Source organism: Lycium barbarum, chromosome 9, assembly GCF_019175385.1.
Source record: "Lycium barbarum isolate Lr01 chromosome 9, ASM1917538v2, whole genome shotgun sequence".
In the NCBI taxonomy this organism is placed as follows: Eukaryota; Viridiplantae; Streptophyta; class Magnoliopsida; order Solanales; family Solanaceae; genus Lycium; species Lycium barbarum.
This window is the reverse complement of record NC_083345.1, coordinates 7,442,864-7,464,340: the sequence shown is the minus strand read 5'-3', so window position 1 is coordinate 7,464,340 and position 21,477 is coordinate 7,442,864. Positions and strand designations below refer to the sequence as shown.

The 21,477-nt window shown below is 41.3% G+C and overlaps 1 protein-coding gene and 1 pseudogene across 1 annotated transcript; both read left to right on the top strand.

The window, feature by feature from the left end:
- The first annotated feature begins 14 nt into the window (after positions 1 to 14).
- Positions 15 to 1,674, top strand: LOC132610823 (1-aminocyclopropane-1-carboxylate oxidase homolog; annotated as a pseudogene).
- A 17,612-nt stretch (positions 1,675 to 19,286) lies between these two features.
- Positions 19,287 to 21,403, top strand: LOC132610819 (1-aminocyclopropane-1-carboxylate oxidase homolog). The gene is made up of 3 exons (XM_060325227.1): positions 19,287 to 20,082; positions 20,496 to 20,817; positions 20,983 to 21,403. Exons 1-3 carry the CDS (start codon positions 19,535 to 19,537, stop codon positions 21,229 to 21,231), a joined length of 1,119 nt encoding a protein of 372 aa, XP_060181210.1. The 5' UTR covers positions 19,287 to 19,534; the 3' UTR covers positions 21,232 to 21,403.
- The last annotated feature ends 74 nt before the right edge of the window (positions 21,404 to 21,477 follow it).

Below are 21,477 nucleotides of genomic sequence, written 5' to 3'. Positions count from 1 at the left end.
TGATAAAATCATAGCAAAGAAGATGGTAGTCTCTAGCACTAATGATTTTGAGGCCAGAATTCAGAAAAGTTATGACAAAATGAGTGAGTTAAAAGCCTTCGATGATACAAAGGCTGGTGTCAAAGGTCTTGTTGATGCTGGAATCTCCAAGGTACCTCAAATATTCATTCTACCACCAAAAAACAGGCCGGAGTCCTCGGATTCATGTGAAGCACAGTTCATATTTCCAGTGATTGACCTTGAAGGCATTGACAAGAACCCAATCAAGCATAAAGAAATTGTGGACAAAGTTCGAGATGCATCAGAGACATGGGGTTTCTTCCAGGTGGTTAATCATGGCATTCCAACATCTGTCCTGCAAGAAATGTTGCAAGGAACACGACAGTTTTTTGAGGGGGATATCGAGGTTAAGAAACAGTACTACACTCGAGATATCACGAAAAAGGTGATGCATGTTAGTAATTTTGATTTGTATAGCCCTTCTGTTCCAGCTGTAAATTGGAGAGACTCACTTGTCTGTTTCATGTCTCCTAATCCTCCCAGTCCAGAAGAACTTCCAACAGCATGCGGGTATGTTACGGACATGAATTAGAAAACCAACAAACTTCATTCTTTTCCTAGTAACTCAATATGTATCGTGTTGTAACAAAAATCATGAAAATTTGTTGGCTTTGTTATGTACTTCCTTGCAATATATTTATGCTTAATGTGAGTTCTGGTGAATACTGTTGGGAAAAATAAGAAAACTTAACCAGAAGTCCGGTTCGTAGAGCCAATCAAGCATGGCATTTCTCTTTTAAAATATTGATATGTGCTGTTTCATTAATTTTATGAAATTGCTGCCGAGAAATACTAATGGAGTACTCTAAGGATGTGATGAAATTAGGCTGCTCCTTGCTTGAACTATTGTCAGAAGGTCTCGGTCTCGATCGTTGTCATATCAAAGATATGGATTGCACGGAAGGGCTCGGTGTTTGGGGCCATTACTATCCATTATACCTTCAACCAGAACTGACGATAGGAACCAGTAAACATTCTGACAATAATTTTATCACAGTGCTTCTACAAGATCATATAGGAGGACTTCAAGTGCTTCACCAGAATCAGTGGGTTGATGTTCCTCATACACCTGTTGCTTTTGTGGTGAACATTGGAGATCTTCTACAGGCAAGTATTCTATTTCTTTTCTAATCTTATATCTACTCAATAAGAATGGACTTAACACCTTGTTTGGTACTGAAACCAATTCTACTTGTCTTTGCTGCTTTTTTCAGCTCATATCAAATGACAAGTACACCAAGTGTTGAGCACAGAGTATTGGCAAATAAAGTTGGACCAAGAGTATCAGTTGCATGCTTCTTCTACACAGGTCCAATGCTATCTTCCAAGCTTTATGGACCAATTACAGAATTGCTGTCAGAAGACAGTCCTCCAAAATATCGTGCCACCACAGTGAAAGACTATAATGATTACTTCCGTAAAAAAGGTCTAGATGGAACTTCTGCATTGTTGCATTACAAGATATAATCGTGGTAATGTAATAGTTGAGTTTATGATGACAAGTGAGAATTTAACTCTTGATGTATCTTATGTTGAAGCTTCAGTAGATGGTGAAACATGCACTGTTATGATTTCTTGATGTCAGCAAATAAATGATTGTCAATATTTCTTGCAGCATTGGAAAAGATATTTCATTTAGTTCTCTCTTTCTAGTTTTTATTTCTTCTTAATGTAGGGTGGCATGACTGATGCTAATGAGTGATGAAAACTAGTATGAAATTCCCGAGGTGAAGTCAAATGACCTCAAAGTTTTCAACTGCATATCTAAGCTTAGAGTCTGTAGTGAGACAGATTGGAAATTCCATATCAGAGCTGAGAATTGAACTTGTGATGTACAATTAGCAAAAAACTAAAATAGGGCTTTTTCCATTTTTGGCCCTTCGGCCGAAATTAATTACGGGGCTCTAGCCAAAATATACAAAACCTATACATTGATTATGTATATTATATGTATATTTGGTGCATACAATATGTATGTTATATGTATATTTGTACTTAATATACAAAACCTATACATTTGCTAGCTATTATTCTTTTGAGTGGTCCAAAAATGTAATTATCGCTAAAATATACTATAACCAAAGTTTCATAGATGTTGCTAACAACCTTGCTAAAAAAAAAATTGATCTTTTTAGTGATCTACTCAAGCAAGAAGGTTCACAAGCATTCTAACGCTTGAAATATCATCCATTATAGAAAATTAGAAATATTTTTGTATACGGGTAAAACTGGGGATACGTGCACGCTCGGTTTCTCGTTATTATGGATATGATCGGTCACGGTACGATCGTCTCACCGGGAACGAGGGCAATTGTCTGCCATCAACGGGAGATCGAAATATCCGTCCTTAACCGGATATTTCGGCCTCGATCTCGGCAATGCAGTTGTCGCCAGATTTACTTGCTTTATTTAGAATTGTACTAGGGTTGAAACTCCTCTACTATATAAAGAGGAGGCTATCATTCATGAAGGAGGTTGGCAATAGTAAGGAGAGAAATAGTTTACATCAACAATCATAAGAATCTTATTAAATCAGTTCTCATCTGTTCTTAAGTTCATTTTTATTATACCTCGTGAGAGCTTGTAACAAAAAGGGTATCGACCTCGGTTTCTATAACCGAGGCCATACGTATTTAACAATTGGTTAGATCTGCTTCTCTGTTCATTTTATTGACATATCTTGCTATTTAATCTTGAACTGAATTTAGCCACATATCATTGGCATCACGTACAAATTTAATTGTTCTCGTTTTAAGGTTAAACAGTTTGGCGGCCACCGTGGGGCCTTAGATAGTAGTGGCGGTTCAATACAACATTCTGGTCACACTCGATATTTTACACTTGTTCTTTAGGGTTTGATTTAAGGTATACCGGAAATGTCGGATACCCATTCTGTCAACTTCCAAGTGGAACCAAGCCATCATGAGCATGACGACGGGGACGTACCAAACAACAACGCGCCCTTCGTTAATCCTGTTCAAGTCGGATCATCGGTGGGCAACGTACCGGCCGATGAGAATAACGGGATCATGTTGCAACAGCTCCAAAACCAGTTAGACATGGCCATGGCTCAGTTGCAGGCCCAGCAAGAGATCATAGCGCAATTGCAGAATCGGGGTCAGGTACCCGATGTTGCCGCATCAGAACAGACCCAGGATACGGAGGAACGACATGCCTCACGGGGTAACGAGAACCACCTTGGACAAAGTACCGAATTGATAAGAATACTCTAAGAATTGACCAAACGGGTTGAATCCGGTGAAAAGAAGATAGAGGCGAACGATAAGAAGGTGGAGAATTACAATTCAAGGGTCGATCAGATCCCAGGGACACCGCCAGTGTTGAAGGGACCGGATTCGAAAAAGTTTGTTCAAATGTCGTTTCCACCAAGTGCGGCACCGATGAAAATCCCCAAGAGATTTCGCATGCCCGATATCCCGAAGTACAATGGGACAACGGACCCAAATGAGCATGTGACTGCGTATACGTGCGCTATTAAGGGCAACGACCTCACCGATGACGAAAGAGAATCAGTGCTACTTAAGAAATTCGGGAAAACTCCGTCGAATGGGGATATGATTTGGTATCATAACTTGCCCGAGCACTCGATTGATTCATTTGCCATGCTCGTTGATGCTTTCGTTAAGGCCCATGCCGGGGCCATCAAGGTCGAAACTCGAAAATCGGACTTATTCAACGTTAAGCAACGAGATAACGATACCTTCCGCGAGTTTGTGGCTCGATTTCAAATAGAGCGCATGGACTTACCTCCAGTTACTCACGATTGGGCCGTTCAGGCTTTCACCCAAGGGCTCAACTCGAGGTGCTCGATCACATCTATGGAACTAAAACAAAACTTGATAGAATACCCGGCAATCGCCTGGGCTGATGTGCACAACAGGTATTAGTCGAAGATCAAGGTCGAAGACGATAAGATTCTGAGGGCCGCTTCAGTATCATGGCATTCCGGTAAAGGAGATGATCGATCAAGAAGAGTGATAGATCGAGATTCCAGATCGTCATATAACAGATACCAGCCTTACCCGCTCGATCGAAGGGGGAACGGGCGTAACAGCGAATTGGGCAAGAATGATAGGAGAAACGATCGAAGGAATGATCGAGGACAAAATAACCGTGGTTTGGTAAACAGAATTGTTGTCGATAGAGCTCCGGGAAATAGAGAAACTCCAAGGTTATCCGAGTACAACTTTTGCGACGATGTAGCAACCTTAGCGGCAGCCGTTATCCGAAACGAAGAAACAAGGCATCCGAGGCCAATCCAATCTGACCCGGAGAAGCGGGATAAAAGTCTTATTTGTAAGTATCATCATACTCACGGCCATCGAACCGAGGATTGTCGACAGCTGAGAGAGAAGGTCGCCCGTCTGTTCAATTTGGGGCATCTTCGAGAATTCCTAAGTGAACGAGCGAAAACCCATTTTAAAAACCTGGATTCCAACAAGCAGGATAGGCCGGAAGAGCCCCAGCAGCTGATACACATGATCATGGGAGGAACTGACGTTCCCATTGGACCGGTTATGAAGCGCACCAAAATTTCCATGACGAGGGAAAAGTGTATCCGAAACGATGACCCCATCACGTTCGATGACGAGGACATGGAAGGCATCGCCCAACAGCATAATGACGCATTGGTAATATCTGTCCTTGTCAATAATTTTAGAATTAAACGTGTGCTGATTGATCCAGGTAGCTCGGCTAATATCATCCGATGGAGAGTCTTCGAACAGCTGGGACTACTAGATCAGATCGTGCTGGCTATACGGGTCCTCAATGGATTCAACATGGCATGCGAAACGACGAAGGGTGAGATCACTATACCGATCAGTATGGCAGGAACAACGCGGCAGACGAAATTTTAAGTGACAGAGGAGATATGGGATACAATGCATTGCTGGGCAAACAGTGGATTCACCTCGTAAGAGCGGTTCCCTCGACAATGCATCAGGTATTGAAATTCCCGACTCCAGAAGGTATCAAAACCGTCCGTGGTGAACAGCAGGCCGCAAAAGAAATGCTCGCGGTTGAAGAATTTGTTAAGAATATAAAGGCGCCAGATCGGAGTGAAGGGAAGAATGCCAAATAGCAATCACAGATCCCGATCCCGGAATCTTCGAAAGATCGAAACGGCGACACGGTAGACGAAGAGTTAAAATTCACAATACCGAGAACCTTTGTGGTGCCCGATGATTCTGACGCCACTAAGTCCACCGTTGAAGAACTCGAGCAAATCACATTGTTCGTCCATCTACCAGAAAAGAAGGTATACCTGGGCACGGGGTTAACCCCCGAGCTCAGGAAAGAATTTATTGAGTTTCTTAAAATTAACTCAGATTGCTTTGCTTAGTCCCATTTAGACATGACAGGTATTCCACCGGACGTGACAACACACAAGTTGAGCTTGGATTCAAGTTTTCCCTCGGTAAAAAAAAAGCGAAGGCCACAACCCGAGGTGAAACATACATTCGCCAAGGACGAGGTAACCAAGCTCCTTAATATAGGGTCCATTCGAGAGGTAAAATACCCAGATTGGTTAGCTAACATTGTAGTAGTGCCTAAAAAGGGGAATAAGTTTAGAATGTGCGTAGATTATAAAGATTTAAACAAAGCCTGCCCGAAGGATTCCTTTCCTTTGCCCAGCATCGATCGCATGATCGACGCTACTACGGGTCACGACACGCTGAGTTTCCTCGATGCGTATTCCGGGTACAACCAAATACAAATGGACCCGGAAGATCGAGAAAAAATCTTCTTTATAACTAGGTTTGGCAAATATTGTTATAATGTAATGCCTTTCGGCTTAAAAAATGTCGGTGCCACCTATCAGTGTTTAGTTAACGAATGTTTGAACACTAAATAGGGAGATCCATGGAAGTTTATATATATGACATGGTCGTTAAGTCCCTACGAGCAGAGGACCATTTGAAATTTTTGCAGGAAACTTTCAGCATATTGAGAAAGTACAACATGAAGTTGAACCCGAAAAAATATGCCTTCGGGGTCGGATCGAGCAAGTTTCTCGGATTCATGGTATCAAATCGGGGAATCGAAATCAACCTGGATAAGATAAAAGCAATCGAAGATATCACCGTGATAAACGACATTAAAGGGGTATAGAGATTAACGGGACGGATATCTGCCTTAAGCCGATTCATCTCCAGATCCTCGGATAAGAGTCACCGTTTCTTCTCGTAGCTCAAGAAAAAGACTAACTTTGCATGGACCCCTGAATGTCAGACGGCCTTGGCAGAACTCAAAAGATACTTGTCAAGTCCACATCTACTCCACACACCAAAAGCGAACGAGCAGTTATATCTATACCTGGCAGTGTCCGAGATAGCGGTGAGCAGTGTCCTGGTTCGAGAGGAGAAAGGTATGCAATACCCGGTTTACTATGTAAGTAGAACCCTCGGTGACGCCGAAACCAGGTACCCACATCTGGAAAAATTCGTTTTGACTTTATTAAGTGCATCTAGAAAATTAAAACCTTACTTTCAGTGTCATCCCATATGCGTTGTAACGTCGCACCCCTTAAGGAACGTCATGCATAAACCCGAACTCTCAGGCCGACTAGCAAAGTGCGATGTGGAGATTAGCGGGTATGATATTGAATACAAACCCCGAACTGCCATCAAATCCCAAATATTGGCGGATTTTGTGGCCGATTTTGCACCGGCCATGATCCCCGAGGTCGACAAGGAGATGCTTCTTGCCTCGGGGAGTAGCACGGGAGTCTGGACCCTTTACAGGGATGGTGCGTCTAATGTGAAAGGGTCCGGGTTAGGGATCGTTCTCAAACCTCCCTCAGGTGACATAATAAGACAATTTATTAGGTCTGCAGATTTAACTAACAACGAAGCCGAGTATGAGGCTATAACTGCAGGTTTAGGACTGGCTAAAAACTTGGGAGCCGAGATCATCGAGGCCAAATGCGATTCTCTCCTAGTGATCAACCAAACAAACGGAACCTTCGAAATCAAGGATGATCAAATGCGGAGATATCAGGAAAAATTGCAGGTTATCCTTCGCCGGTTCAAGGAGTGGACGTTGGAACACGTACCCCGGGATCAGAATAATGAGGCGGATGCCCTGGCAAATCTGGGATCCTCGATAGAATCAGATGGATTCAATTCGAGAGTTGTGGTCCAGTTGACAAAATCCATCATAGAGACCGGCCACACCGAAATAAACTCGACCAACCTCACTTGGGATTGGAGGAATAAATACATAAACTATCTCCAAACAGGAAAGCTACCATCCGATGCTAAGGAATCAAGGGCCCTCCGAACCAAGGCAGCTAAATTTTGTTTGGTCGATGGCCAGCTGTACCGAAGGTCATTCCACGGCCCCTTAGCGAGAAACCTAGGACCAGGACATACCGACTATGTTCTGAAGGAAGTTCACGAGAGCACTTGTGGAAACCATTTGGGAGCCGATTCATTGGTCCGCAAGCTGATCAGAGCAGGACACTACTGGAACGAGATGGAGGAGGACGCCAAAACCTTCGTTCGAAAATGTAACGAATGCCAAAGGCACGCCCCGTCGATACATCAACCCGGGGAAGAGCTCCATCCGGTCCTCTCCCCATGGTCATTCATGAAATGGGGCATGGATATAGTGGGACCTTTGCCATGGGCCCCAGGTAAGACGCAATTTATTTTACTTATGACTAATTATTTCTCTAAACAGGTCGAAGCACAGGCACTCGAGAAATTCAGGGAAAAAGAGGTCATTGATTTTATTTATGACCATATAATCTGTCGATTCGGGGTACCAGCAGAGATCGCGTGTGACAACGGGAAGCAATTCATAGGTAGCAAGGTTAGCAAGTTTTTCGAAGAATATAAAATCAAGAAAATCTTATCAACCCCGTATCATCCGAGCGCGAATGGTCAGGCCGAGTCTACCAATAAAACCATATTACATAATTTAAAGAAGAGACTGGCCGGTTCTAAGCACTAATGGAAGGAGGTTCTGCCCGAGGTTTTATGGGCCTACCGCACAACCGTAAGATCAAGCACCGGGGAAACCCCATTTTTCCTTGTATACGGAGCCGAGACCCTGATACCCGTTGAGGTTGGAGAGCCAAGCTTAAGATTCCGTTATGCCACTGAGAACTCGAACCATGAGGCAATGTCCGTCAATCTGGATCTCGTGGACGAAAGAAGGGAAGCTGCTCATATCCGGATAGCCGCACAAAAACAGAGGATGCAAAGGTATTATAACCGGAGGACCAACCTCAGATATTTTCAAATTGGGGACTTGGTACTAAGGAAGGTAACACTTCATACGAAGAACCCTCATGAAGGGAAACTAGCCCCGAATTGGGAAGGACCGTACCGAGTCACTGGAATAACCAGAAAGGGTTCTTATCAGCTCGAGAATGAAAACGAACAACAGCTGAAAAACAACTGGAATGTGGCACACCTAAAACGATATTACTGTTAAAGGTGCGAATAACTTTTCTTTTGCGTTTTTCTCTCTCGATCTAACTATGCAGGGATACAGCCCGAGGGACAATGAAACAGCACAGCAGATACTCGGAAGTCATGGACTTAGGACTGAAAGCACGTGTTGCACTCTCTTTCCCTTCGACCGTTTTGTCCCGAAGTGGGTTTTCAGCGCCAAACAGCGTGCTACACACGTAGAGCATATCGATCAAAGACCGGAGACTGCACATACCGGGCTAATAGTACCCGAGCCCTCATACTTCGAACTCGAATACTAGGGGACTATTATACCATGGGTTAAGTGATAACTATGTAAACTATGTAAAAGCCAAGGCCTGAACAATAGGATCAGATGTAAGGACCAAACGATCGCTTGAATCGTGTCCACTTAGTTTGTTTTTGCCGTGGCAACAATTGCGAATGTATCTCTGGTCGATTTTTTCAATAAAAAACTTACTTCGATCAAAAGGATCTGATGTTGCCAAATACCAAAAAACTATGGCATAACAGTTAAAGACTACGGTCTAAACTATGGCGTAAACAGTTAAAAGACTACAGTCTATAAATCATATGCAAGCTCGAAAGCTGCGACCTAAAACGATTAAAGACCACGGTCTAAAAACGCAAAATTGTCATGATCGAGTCTGTCTTGCAAATTATCAATAAAGCAACGACTAACGACAACACAGACTAAAACCCAATCATGGGCCGTTACCATTTGAATTTTATCCTGGCCGAAACAATATGGCAAATTATAAACCGAGGAATACTTTGCAAATGTCAAATACAAATTTTGATTCATACATACATAAAGTAGATTTACAAAGGCTCGAAATAGTGGCCTCAAAACAAATGTGTAAAAACAAAAGAAGGGACACAAGGTCCCGAACCTAATCTTCATCTGACCCCTCGCCCTCTTCATCAGCTGACTCGAGGTCAATATCCGAATACTCAGGATCGAATGCAGCCTTTGCTTCTGCTTTAAGCTTCTTGGCTTCCTCGATCAGATCTGATAAGTCCGCACCAGTGGCTTGAACTTCTTCGAGGGTCTTCCTTCGGGACAAGCACCGCTTGTACTCAGCTCTAAGATTACTGGCCTTTTCGGCAGCAGTCACATCGGCCTTGTACTGCTCTAACATGTCGTCATAACCCGAGATCTGGTCAAGAGCCTTTCCATGCTCAGTTTGCAGATCGGTGATGACCCGGTTCAATCGATCCCGTTCCACTTCGGCCACAGCAAATGCTGAGCTAAGGCCATTCATTTGTTCCACCGACGCCCGAAGTTTCTCCCGGAGAACATCACGTTCAGCCACAGCACCGATGGTCGTTTCGTGGAGGGCATCAAACTCGAGCTTGAACCCATCAAGCTCTGCCTGGAGTTGATCAATCTGGCTAAAATAAGCTCGGGCCTGAGAAGCAAATGCGTTAACATCGGCTATTAAAGATTTATTGTAAACTTCGAAACACTTTACCTTCTCTGCCAACTGGTCACGTTCCCATTTGGCCTCGGCAGCTTCGTTTCGAGCCGCTGCTAAATTCGATTTAAGGATAGAAAGATCAGGGAGAGACGAGATATATTGCAACTTCTTCTCATATAGATTCATGAGCTCGTCCACCTCCTGACTCTTACTTTTGAGCTCCTCCTTGAGTCGGCCCACTTCGTGCCTAAGCCGGTCGAAGCTTGCATGGTGAAGCACGAAAGCCTATAAGAGGAAAAGGAACGGTTATTAAAATGAGGCATGAAATTAAAAGCTGAGTAAAAAGAACATAAGGACGAGACTTACCCGATTCAATGCATGCTAAGCCTCGTTGAAAAGGCACGATTCGCTGACTTCGGCCATTTTCTTACGGTCCTCTTGGGACACCAGAGGGTACAAATAGCTGGACACCCCAACAGGACCCGATAACATGGTCATATCGGTTGGCACCTTAAAAGTGATTAGCCTCTTCCGATTCAGGTCAATACTAGGGGCAGGAAATGATTTCTCCAATCTGGGACCGGAATTAACCCCGAAATGATCGACTGCCGGGACGGGAAAATACTCGAAACCCGACATATCCAGAGCGGGTATTTCATAACCCCCATGACCGGCCGCCCTTTGCTCGGTCACCTTGCCTTTGGATTTTTTGTCATCGGCAGAAATATCCACCAATGGCGGCGGAGAATCCTGTATGCAAATTATCGTTTCAGATGAGGCCACAGCCTGTATCGGAAGGACGGAACCGATGAAGTTGCCTTCGATCCAGCGGCTGCGGCTGGCAATTTTCCAGTATTTCGAGTAGAAGTGTGATCGGAAGCCCCGACTTTCGACCCGACGATCCCTGCGTCCGTCGACCTCGAGATGTCACTCGACCCAGCCGAAATTTGACTTGATATTTCCACCAATGGTGGAGTGATTGCAACAGAATCGGTCAAATCATGCTCGATGGGCTTGTCAACCTGATTATCGTCGTCAGAATGGTCCAACAATTGGCCAACAACCTCAGCGTCTAAAGCACAGGCCGAGATATCTTCCGATGAGGTCTCTCGAATAACGACCCTCAATTTTTTCCTAGACTGGGAAGGAGCTCGAGATGATTCGAAGGATTTTCTTTTCCTCGTTTCAACTAGGTCTCCCAGACCGGGAGCTTCGATATCCTACTCGGCAGTTTCCTGGCCCCGAATTCTGGTGGCTTTTGACAAACCTGTGAAGCAAAAAGAAGAACAGTCATTACCTAACTAACGTGGCGTATTGCACAGAATAGGAAGGACGACGTTCTGAGGGAAAGACTTACCGTGGGTCCCGGCCTCCCAACGGGATCGGGACAAACGCCTCCAGGTACGTTCGGCATAAGTAAGCTGGGAACAGATCTTCCCAATCCACTGGTCGAGGTTATGAACCGCACCAAGGGTTCGGATCAGCGTTGTATACATACGAACAAATGAAAGGTGCAGTACAGGTGCAGGCACGAGGCCGAATCATATCAACATAAAGTTACTTACGGTTAGGGTTCCATTTCTCGGGAAACGATAATTTGTCAGCGGGAATCAGATCCGCTGTCCTGATTCGGACAAACCTACCTTGCCATCCTCGGTCTCTATCTTCGTCCAGACCGGAGAAGGGCGTTTTTCCAGCTCGTTTCGAGAGTTTTATCATTCCCCCTTTGAAGACACGGGGGCTATACAGTCGAAGTAGGTGATGCACCATGAACGGAATGTTCACGTTTGTAGCAAAATAACGGAGGAGCACAACGATCCTCCAAAATAACGGGTGAATTTGGCTGAGGGTAATCTCGTATCTCTTGCAGAAATCGACCACCACAGGGTCAAGTGTACTGAACGTGAAAGGGTAAGTATAAACACTTAAGTACCCTTCCACGTAGGTCGATATGGCTTCATCCTACTCGGGAATAATGACCTCCTTACCTTTCCAACCACAATATTCCTTGACTTGTTCGAGTTTATACGGGGGTATCGTGTACAGATAGGTTGATATTTCGACACCTCGATCCCCCTGTTGAGAAGGTTTCTCAACTTTGAAGTCCCGAATGGTCGAACAGTCTTGAGGAACGAAGTCAGTTAGCAGTGGCTCTGGTTTAGGAGCCGAAGACGTCTCACCAGCCTTAGCCTTTGAAGATTTGCTCGTCATTTTGAAAGTACGAAGATAAGAAGGTTTTAAATGAAGGTTTGAAGATTGAACAAGAAATTAAGATGAAGATATGAAGGTTTGAAGATATGAAGATCAACGTATTCAGAACACACGAAGGTAAAAATTCCCTTTGGTAAAAGTCGGAGAGTGAAAAAAGAAGGGGAAAACTTGCTTTTATAGAGTGGGACCGAGACGCTTTACCTTCCGCAACCGTCTTCAGAGCCAACGGGGCTTCGACACGTGTCGATGTCAGGCGGATGTGATGGATGTGACCTTGATCCTATCTAATCATGGGAAGCATACGCGAGAAGGAACCGGGGCGTCCACTCAACCAACAGATCATGCTTAAACGGGACGACCTTCCAAAAGGACCTAGATCGGGACCTCGAACGAACACCTCCGTGATCGAGTAAAGCTTCCAAATATGTCACAAAGGATGTTGTTTCGAACCAGTCGTGGCCGAGTTTAATAACAAGATGCTCGATTACGGTGGCCAATAGAAAAACATGTCGGGTTTTTTCAGATTATGGAATAAGTGATTACTGATCGAATATAACAAGGGCATATACGAAGGTTTGGGTACAAACAATGCACATGGAATGCTCAATAAAGTCCAATAACAACCAATTTGCAAGATTCCATTAAAGATTTTTCCATTTCATAAAATTCCAACTGTGCCGGATACATCAGTACATCAGAAAAAGCATAAAGAAACCCTACTCTACGACCAGTAATTGGAAAACAAAAGTAAGGCAGACACACCCTTACTCAACCTAACAAGTCGGAGGATGAGATCTCCGAGTCTATCCACGGGATGCGGCAATGACGGGTGATACCGATTAGATGTCCCCGTGACTTGCACCAGAGGTGGACGGCCCAGGGATATCCAATCCCGGTAAATCTTCTTCATCGAGCACAATCACTGGTGTAGTTTCACCCAAAGGCATTTCCTGACGGGTCCCCATAATATGGCGAGTTCGAACTCGAGATCCAACCCCCAAATGCACAATGGGAAAACTTCCAGCCTCCCTGCGTCTAGGTGGCCTCGGTGGAGCGGGTGTTTTTCTTCCCCGAACTATGTCCTCGGCTACCGATTTTCCTTTGGAAGCCCTCCTCGTCCGAAGTCCTAGAAACCAAAGGTATTGAGTTAAGATATAATACAGGGAACTACGGATCAAAACGATCAGATTAAGAAGTTACCATGGTCTTTGCCTTTCCACCCTTCTGGTGCCATTCTTCTCCAAGAACGGTGTTGACACCTAATTTTGGCTCGACGTGCTTAAAATTAACGTTTTGGGGGGCCCTGATTCGTTAAAGAGCACGAAATACATTTTTTACACATTTTTTACATTTTTTTCAACAATTTATTGATGATTATCCTTATTTTAGGAATTTTCTCAATTTATTATCATTTTTTTCAAGAATCATTATTTTGCACATGTACAGCGTAATACTACAATTTTTTGTGCAATTAATAATTGTTTCTTAATTTTATAGCAATACATTTTTCATATCATACACATTAATGTTTATATTTTATACTTGCGTTATTATTTATACATGTATTAATTAACTATATTTTAGTACAGTCTCACAGTGCAGGAAAAATCAGAGTAATTAATTTTTAAACGCAGAGTAAAATCCGATCAAGTCAAGGTTTCATCACTTTTTTTAAAAAAAAAAAAGGGATTAAAATAAGCATTGAGGGGACAAAGGGGTGCATTCTTTCATTTTTTGGACAAAAGAGGGTGTTCATTGATATTATAAAAAAGGGTGGGGTTAAATTTTTTTATTTTTTTTTTCATCCTTTGTCTTCATTCTATACACAAACGCACACTTACACAGACAACACATCTCATTTTCCAGATTTTATTCCTTTCCCCTTCTCTGCAGGCCCTACATGTCTCCTACCCTTTTGACTATTTCTCCCCATCTTTCCCCTCAAATTCTCTCCCCTCATTATTACACAAACACATATTTGCACAACACACCCTAATTTTCAGATTTTTCCTTCTCCCTCTATCTTCTAAAAAAACAAAACCCTAATTTTTCTCCCTCCTCTCATTTTTTTTCCACAGCCGCCGCCGCCCACTCTTCACACCGGAGCTCCGAGCTCCGGTGAACTTCTCACCACCACACTCACGAACCCCCACTGCTTTAGGACCCCATTTCCTCTCCCTTCGTCTCTCTCTCTCTCCCCTAGACAGCCGCCCGTCTCCACCACGAGTTGAAGCTCCAACCACCTCCTTATTTCTCCAATCCAACAGCCGCCCATCTCCCCAATTCACAGCACACACAGGGACAAGCCTCATATTCACTGAGCAAGAAACTCAATTTAACTAGGATTAGCTAAAATTTCTTAAAACCTTTTCCTAATCGAGTCTTTAGTCTAAAATTTTATTCTTTCTTTCTTTGCTGAGTTTTTCTAGTGTTGGGAAGCAAAGGAGTATCCCAGTTCCATTTTAGCATAACTCTGTGTTAATTAGTTATTAGCCTGTTTGCAGTAGTTCATATATGTTGGTTAGTTTAGTCATGTGTGTAGTTTAGTCCAGTTGTTAGTATGTTAAGTTATTTTATAATCTTCTGTTGTTTAGTGAAATTTAAGTGCTTATATGTTATTTTTCTGTCATCATTTAAGTTTAGTTTCGTTTAGTTAATATCATACTTAGCTTCTTTTTTTTTCTTTTGTGTAGATTCTAGTTATTTAAAATGTTATAACTAGGATAGCTTTGTAGTTCATTTTTATTTCTTGTTCTTGCTTAAGCATGTGTTAATTCTGATTTAGTTTAGTAATAATATGCATATGAGGGGTGGATAAGTCCATTCCATTTGCTTGAAAGCCGCTCAGTGCATGACTTGACTACCCCATACCATTAACCCCTTTACATGCCCCTCTAAGCTTAGATACTTACGTCTTTTCATGCATGTTAATCTGGCCGATGAAGAAATTTCTGTCGATTTTCAAGGCCTTCCATGTACAAAGACGGGTTTTTATTTTAAGTTTATTCATTATTTCTTTAATTCATCCGATAGTTATTTATTTTCTTACTAACATTTTTATTAAGTCTCACGCAGGTATCCGGAGTTACTTTTTGAAGATGGCACTCAAAAGAAGTTCAAATAGCTTCTTAAATTCTTTGTTTATATTTTCTTTTACATTCTTAAATTATGCAAGCATAAAATATAGTGAAACTTTACTTTTTAGGGTGTAGGTTGGTTGTATTTATTTATGATCTGCTTAGGTGATTTAAATTTTATGTGTTTTAGACAAATTAATTTTAGGCAGTTGTTATTTTTGTAGCTAATATTCTTATAGTTATCATGTTTCGCTAGAGTTTTAATTCAATAGCTTAGCACACTTAAGTGAATAAATAGGGTGATTTGCCTCAATATTTAGGCTTTAGAATGTACTCTCATAATTAATTGATTAGACGTACATACTTAACTAGTTAAATTAGTTAACTCACTTCGAGTGCAAAATAATTTCATGTCCATTTTCTTTTTATACCTTTGTCACATACCCAAGTTTCTAAGTTGCACATAACCTTTTTTTAAAAAAAGTAATTATTATATCACATATGTAAAAAATACATATTGCACGATTATTTATGTGAATAGTCATATTAGTTATTCTTTAGTCTAAATTCTACTAATTTTTGTAAGTAATAATCAAGTCTTTTTACACATCCCTCGAATAGTTAAATTGGTCCAGCCGGGAACCACATTTGTGGATTCTGAAGGATACCTAACACCTTCCCTTCGGAATAATTTGAACCCTTACCTAGAATCTCACTTATTTTCGTAGACCATGTTAAGCTGCATATATTAATAATTTATAGGTACCCTAGTATACCTTAAATGCTAGGTGGTGACTCTGTACATAATTAATCATTTCAGAGCTCCATAAGTTGTGCTTTGTTTAGCCTTTGGTAAAAATGAGGTGCAACAAACGGCCTAAGCTGCGAGAAGCCCGGAGAAGGGCAATCACCCATTCAAAAATAGTAGTTTCGAGCGTGGGCTCAACTGGATCCGGTGAAGGGTTTCACACTTCGGGAAAATCGACAGACGATGGACGGTGAAGCTGAACCGTGCGTATCATCACGAACCGGTTAAGCCATTCTCGATCATAATCGTCTTCAGGATCGATTAGGCTTCGGCTTCCCTTGGGAAGCAACTGAACAATTCCCCCTCGGACCACCCGAGGTATAGATAAATGAAGCAAATGATCGAGGGTAAAAGCGCAAACTTCTCAATACAGAATACGAGCCTCCAAATTTGCGGGGCGATCTGCCCGATACATATTCGATATCGACGGCAGAAGTCCTCGATTATCCTATGAACAGGGAGGGTGAACCCTATGGCAAAGGGATACGTGTATGATAACGAGTAGCCGGCCACGTGATGATTTATTTTCACACCCTCCCCAACGGGGAGAAGGTCGACATCTGCGCCTAGATGGCAATCTTCCCTGACCGTAGTAATGGCGCTATCACCGATACAAGATTCGAAATCTTCTACCGGGTCAAGATGGTGAAGGACTTTGCAGTCATTCGTATAAATAAAACCCGACGGAACAATACCAGCAGCACTAGATTCTAACTCCATATCAGAGCCAGTGGCTCCAGTCGATGGCATGAACGAATGTTGATCTTCACCCTGAGTCAACAACGGTACGTAAGCCATGATCGTGGAAGGTCTTCCTTAACAAAAGGTATTCTCACCCTGGAACAAGAAGATTGAAGATCCGAAGAGTATTATCGGGCTCAATGCAGGAATATCAGTAGGTTTTGAGGTGGAACAAAGTGAGGTTTGAAGAAGTGCAGATGCATGGAAAAGAAAGAAAGACATGGGCTTTATATAGAAAGAGATTGAAGAGATCTTGTAGCGTATCAAGGATTCTGATTTAAGGAGGATTCCCTAAAAAGATTTGTCGGCTGGGTAATAATGACCTAGCATCGGGCAGAGTGAGATTTGACTTAAAGGTCCCATCCCAGGTAATTGGATGCGGCTGCTCATTTTGTTTGGGTCCATTCCCCGCCATCAGTAATTAGACCTCGGGAAATAGGAGGACTATCTGTATACGGGTAAAACCGAGAATACGTGCACGCTCGGTTTCCCGTTATTATGGATATGTTCAGTCACAGTACGACTGTCTCACCGGGAACGAGGCTTCGAGTTCGGGCCGGGATGAGGCGATGAAGGAAGGGCAATTGACTGCCATCAGTAGTAGACCGAAATATCCGTCCTTAACCGGATATTTCGGCGTCGATCTCGGCAATGCAGCTGTCGCCAGATTTACTTGCTTTATTTAGAATTGTACTTTGGGTTGAAACTCCTCTACTATATAAAGAGGAGGCTATCATTCATGAAGGAGGTTGGCAATAGCAAGGAGAGAAATAGTTTACATCAACAATCATAAGAATCTTATTAAATCAGTTCCCATTTGTTCTTAAGTTCATTTTTATTATACCTCGTGAGAGCTTGTAACAAAAGGGTATCGACCTCGGTTTCTATACCCGAGGCCATACGTATTTAACAATTGGTTAGATTTGCTTCTCTGTTCATTTTATTGACATATCTCGCTATTTAATCTTGAATTGAATTTAGCCACATATCTTTGGCATCACGTACAAATTTAATTGTTCTCCGTTTTAAGGTTAAACAATTTCTTAGTATTAATCTTCCATATTATACGCTTTCTATTCATGCAAGCCATGGATGATTGCCAATATACTTGCAGCATTTAAGCAAAATTTCATTTCTTAGTTTAATGGAAAGGGTGAAAATTGCCCTTAAACTATCCGAAATTGATTACTTTTACCCTCTGTTAATTTTGGTATAAAAAATATCCTCGCCATTAGTTTTTTGCAAAATACTTGCCCCTCAAAACTAACTGAGCTCCAGTTTAGATTTGACAGCTATAAAGATACCGAGTAACTCTGTCCTTAGCCTTAAATATAGCAGTTTCTTTTAATGTAGTTCTTTTTCAACCAAAGGAGATTCCTAAGGTAACTATTCCAAAAGAGCAAGGAAAGAGTTCTAGTATAACATTAAAAGGAAAACAAGCAACAAAGCAAGTACTCCCTCCATTCCAATATAAATGATTTTTTGATATTTTTTTTTTCTATGGTCCAATATGAATGAATTTTTCAAAGTCCAAACATGTTTTAGTTAAAAAAAAAATTCAAAATTATTTTCTTTTTAATGAGTTTTTCAACTGTTATCAAATTCCAACATTGACTATCTCTAGTTTTAAAAAAAGATTGGGAAGAAGCAAAAGGATAATATTGACAAATTACCTCTTGATTAATGTCTTTAATTAACTTTCTTATGGGATGTGTCACATCCAAAAATCATTTATTTTGGAATGGGGAGAGTATTATTTTGTGGTTTGGTTGTTTTCTTTTATTTAAAAAATAAAAATGTCAGGTGTTTGGACAGGAAAAACAGTGAAGAAGAAAAAAATAACGGAACAATTAATTTCTTAGACAAATAGAGCCAAATTTGACATTTCACACAAGACTTGTGCATTAACTTGACCCTTGATAAATAAGTTAATTTAATGAGGGACATCAATATGAAAATTCAAAGTGAAAGCAATTTGTGTTTTAAGTAGCTTTCATTCGAAATTTCCACAACAAGGACTCGGAAAACTACAGTATATATTACTACCTATCACTTAATTAATAAGTTGCTCATGCAGAAATTGCTATGAATTCTGAGTTTGATTTTAATTGTTTAAGTAAATTCTAGGCTGAGGAAGTGTAAATCCTTGAGCTAATGGATTTTCAAAATGAAAAAGAGATGCATGCAGTTAAGGAAACTAAGTCGATTAATTCAACATTGCCATTTTGGTTGGAGGAAGTGCAAAATTGGGGTCGGCCCAGCCCGACGGGCTAGTCCACTCGGGCTTTTGAATTGACGGGTCAGGGCTGGTCCATCATTTTGATGGGTTTTAAAACAGTCAGCCCAATCCATCCCTACGTGGCCGACTTGTGTTTTGTAGTTTTCTTTAAAAAATTTATGACAAAGACTTGTGCATTGACTTGAGAAATAACAAATATTCATTGGTCAATCATAGTTTTTTTTTTTTTTTTACATGGTCATTCAAGGAGTGTTGCAAATAATTGAGGAGTGGATGCCCATTCCTTTCACTATAAATACACAGTTGACCAAGAAGGAAGAAAAATAAGAAAAGTTGTTCCTCTCTCTTTCTACCGGTTCTTGTTTATATTTTGCTATACATTACTTTTATTTTATCATATCGTCCTCATTTTGAGAAATCCTCCATAGTTTAGAAACTTCCTTTCTAAAGATAAATCAACCCTTTAAAGTTTATCAGGAACTCTACTTGTTTATAAGATCAGAGCCGAAAAAATGGCAGTCTCTAACATAGATGATTTTGAGGCCAAAGTTCAGAATAGTTATGACAAAATGAGTGAGTTAAAAGCCTTTGATGATACAAAGGCTGGTGTCAAAGGGCTTGTTGATGCTGGAATCAGTGAAGTGCCTCGAATATTCGTTCTACCTCCAAAAAACAGGCCAGAGTCCTTTGATACATGTGAAACACAGTTCACTTTTCCAGTGATAGACCTTGAAGGCATAGACGAGGACCTAATCAAGCATAAAGAGATTGTTGACAAAGTTCGAGATGCATCAGAGACATGGGGTTTCTTCCAAGTGGTTAATCATGGCATTCCAACATCCGTCCTGGACGAAGTGCTGCAAGGGACACGACAGTTTTTTGAGCAAGATATTGAGGTTAAGAAACAGTATTACACTAGAGAGAATGGGAAAAAGGTGATTTATGTTAGCAATTTTGATTTGTATAGCCCTACTGTTCCAGCTGCAAGTTGGAGAGACTCACTTTTCTGTTTCATGGCTCCTAATCCTCCCAGTCTGGAAGAATTTCCAACGGCATGCGGGTATATGTTCATTTCTTTTACCTAGTATTAACTAAATATGTATTTATTTTGTGACAAAAATCAAGAATAAACCATGACACATGATTTATGCCTAATGTGAGTACTTTTGGAGGATACTGTGTTAGGGAATTAAGAAATTTAACTAGAAGACGTACTGGTCCCTGAGAGCCAATCAAACATATTTCTCTACAAAATAAAACTAGAATTAGCTACAAACTTATTCGCTTATCCGTAATCCGTCGCCAAATTGCTCCTAGCTAGCAGAAAGTTTTGATAATCCGTTGGAATAGTATTAGCGACAAATTTTTATGTTTAGCTACGGAATTTGTCAGTCGCTAATTCCTATTTTTTAAGTAGTGAATTTGTTATTTCAAATATTGATGATATGTCCTGTTTCAAATCAATTTGTGCAGGGAAATACTAATGGATTTCTCTAAGGATGTGACGAAATTGGGCATCTCCTTGCTTGAGTTGTTGTCCGAGGGTCTCGGTCTCAATCCATCTCATCTCAATGATATGGATTGTGATAAAGGGCTTAGTGTTTTGGGCAATTATTATCCAGCATGCCCTCAGCCAGAACTCACCATGGGCACCATTCAACATTCTGATGGTGATTTTATCACAGTGCTTCTACAAGATCATATCGGAGGACTCCAAGTGCTTCACCAGAATCAATGGGTTAATGTTCCTCCTATACCTGGTGCCCTTGTGGTGAACATTGGAGATTTTCTGCAGGCTAGTACTCACGTCTTTGTCTTTTTCTAATCTTATAGATATCTGATGCACCCCGACCATATGCATGAAAACGAAATTAATCATTGAAGCAATTTGAAAATCATATACAAATTCAAACACCTTGTTTTGATTTTGTACTGAAACTAGTTGTGCTTATTTTTTCAGCTTATGTCAAATGACAAGTACATAAGTGTTGAGCACAGAGTAATTGCAAATAAAGTATCAAGAATGTCAATTGCATGCTTCTTTGGTGAAGGTCCGTTGCAATCTCCCAAGTCGTATGCACCAATTACTGAATTGTTATCAGAAGACAATCCTCCAAAATATCGTGCCACCACTGCGAAAGACTACAGTAGTTACGTCCTTAATAAAGGCCTAGATGGAACTTCTGCATTGTTGCATTACAGGATCTAATCATAATAATGTAACAATTGGATCAGGTATTCCTTTTTGTTTTATCTGTTTAATTTCTACTTAATACAACGTGGGGTGACTATAGTTAATGAGTCATGAAAACTCGTTTGAAATTCCAGAGCTGAAGTTTGTGTATTTTATACTTACAATTTACAAAATGTTATTTTTCCCCCTAGTTCTTGTCATATAATTATCTCTCTACATAGACACATTCTCTGTTGAAAAGTTATCACCAATTTAATATCG

Coding starts and splice junctions, on each gene's coding strand:
- LOC132610819 (XM_060325227.1), top strand. CDS start 19,535: ATGGCAGTCTCTAACATAGATGATTTTGAGGCCAAAGTTCAGAATAGT. Junction 20,083..20,495: donor GAATTTCCAACGGCATGCGG/GTATATGTTCAT, acceptor CAATTTGTGCAG/GGAAATACTAATGGATTTCT. Junction 20,818..20,982: donor ACATTGGAGATTTTCTGCAG/GCTAGTACTCAC, acceptor TTATTTTTTCAG/CTTATGTCAAATGACAAGTA.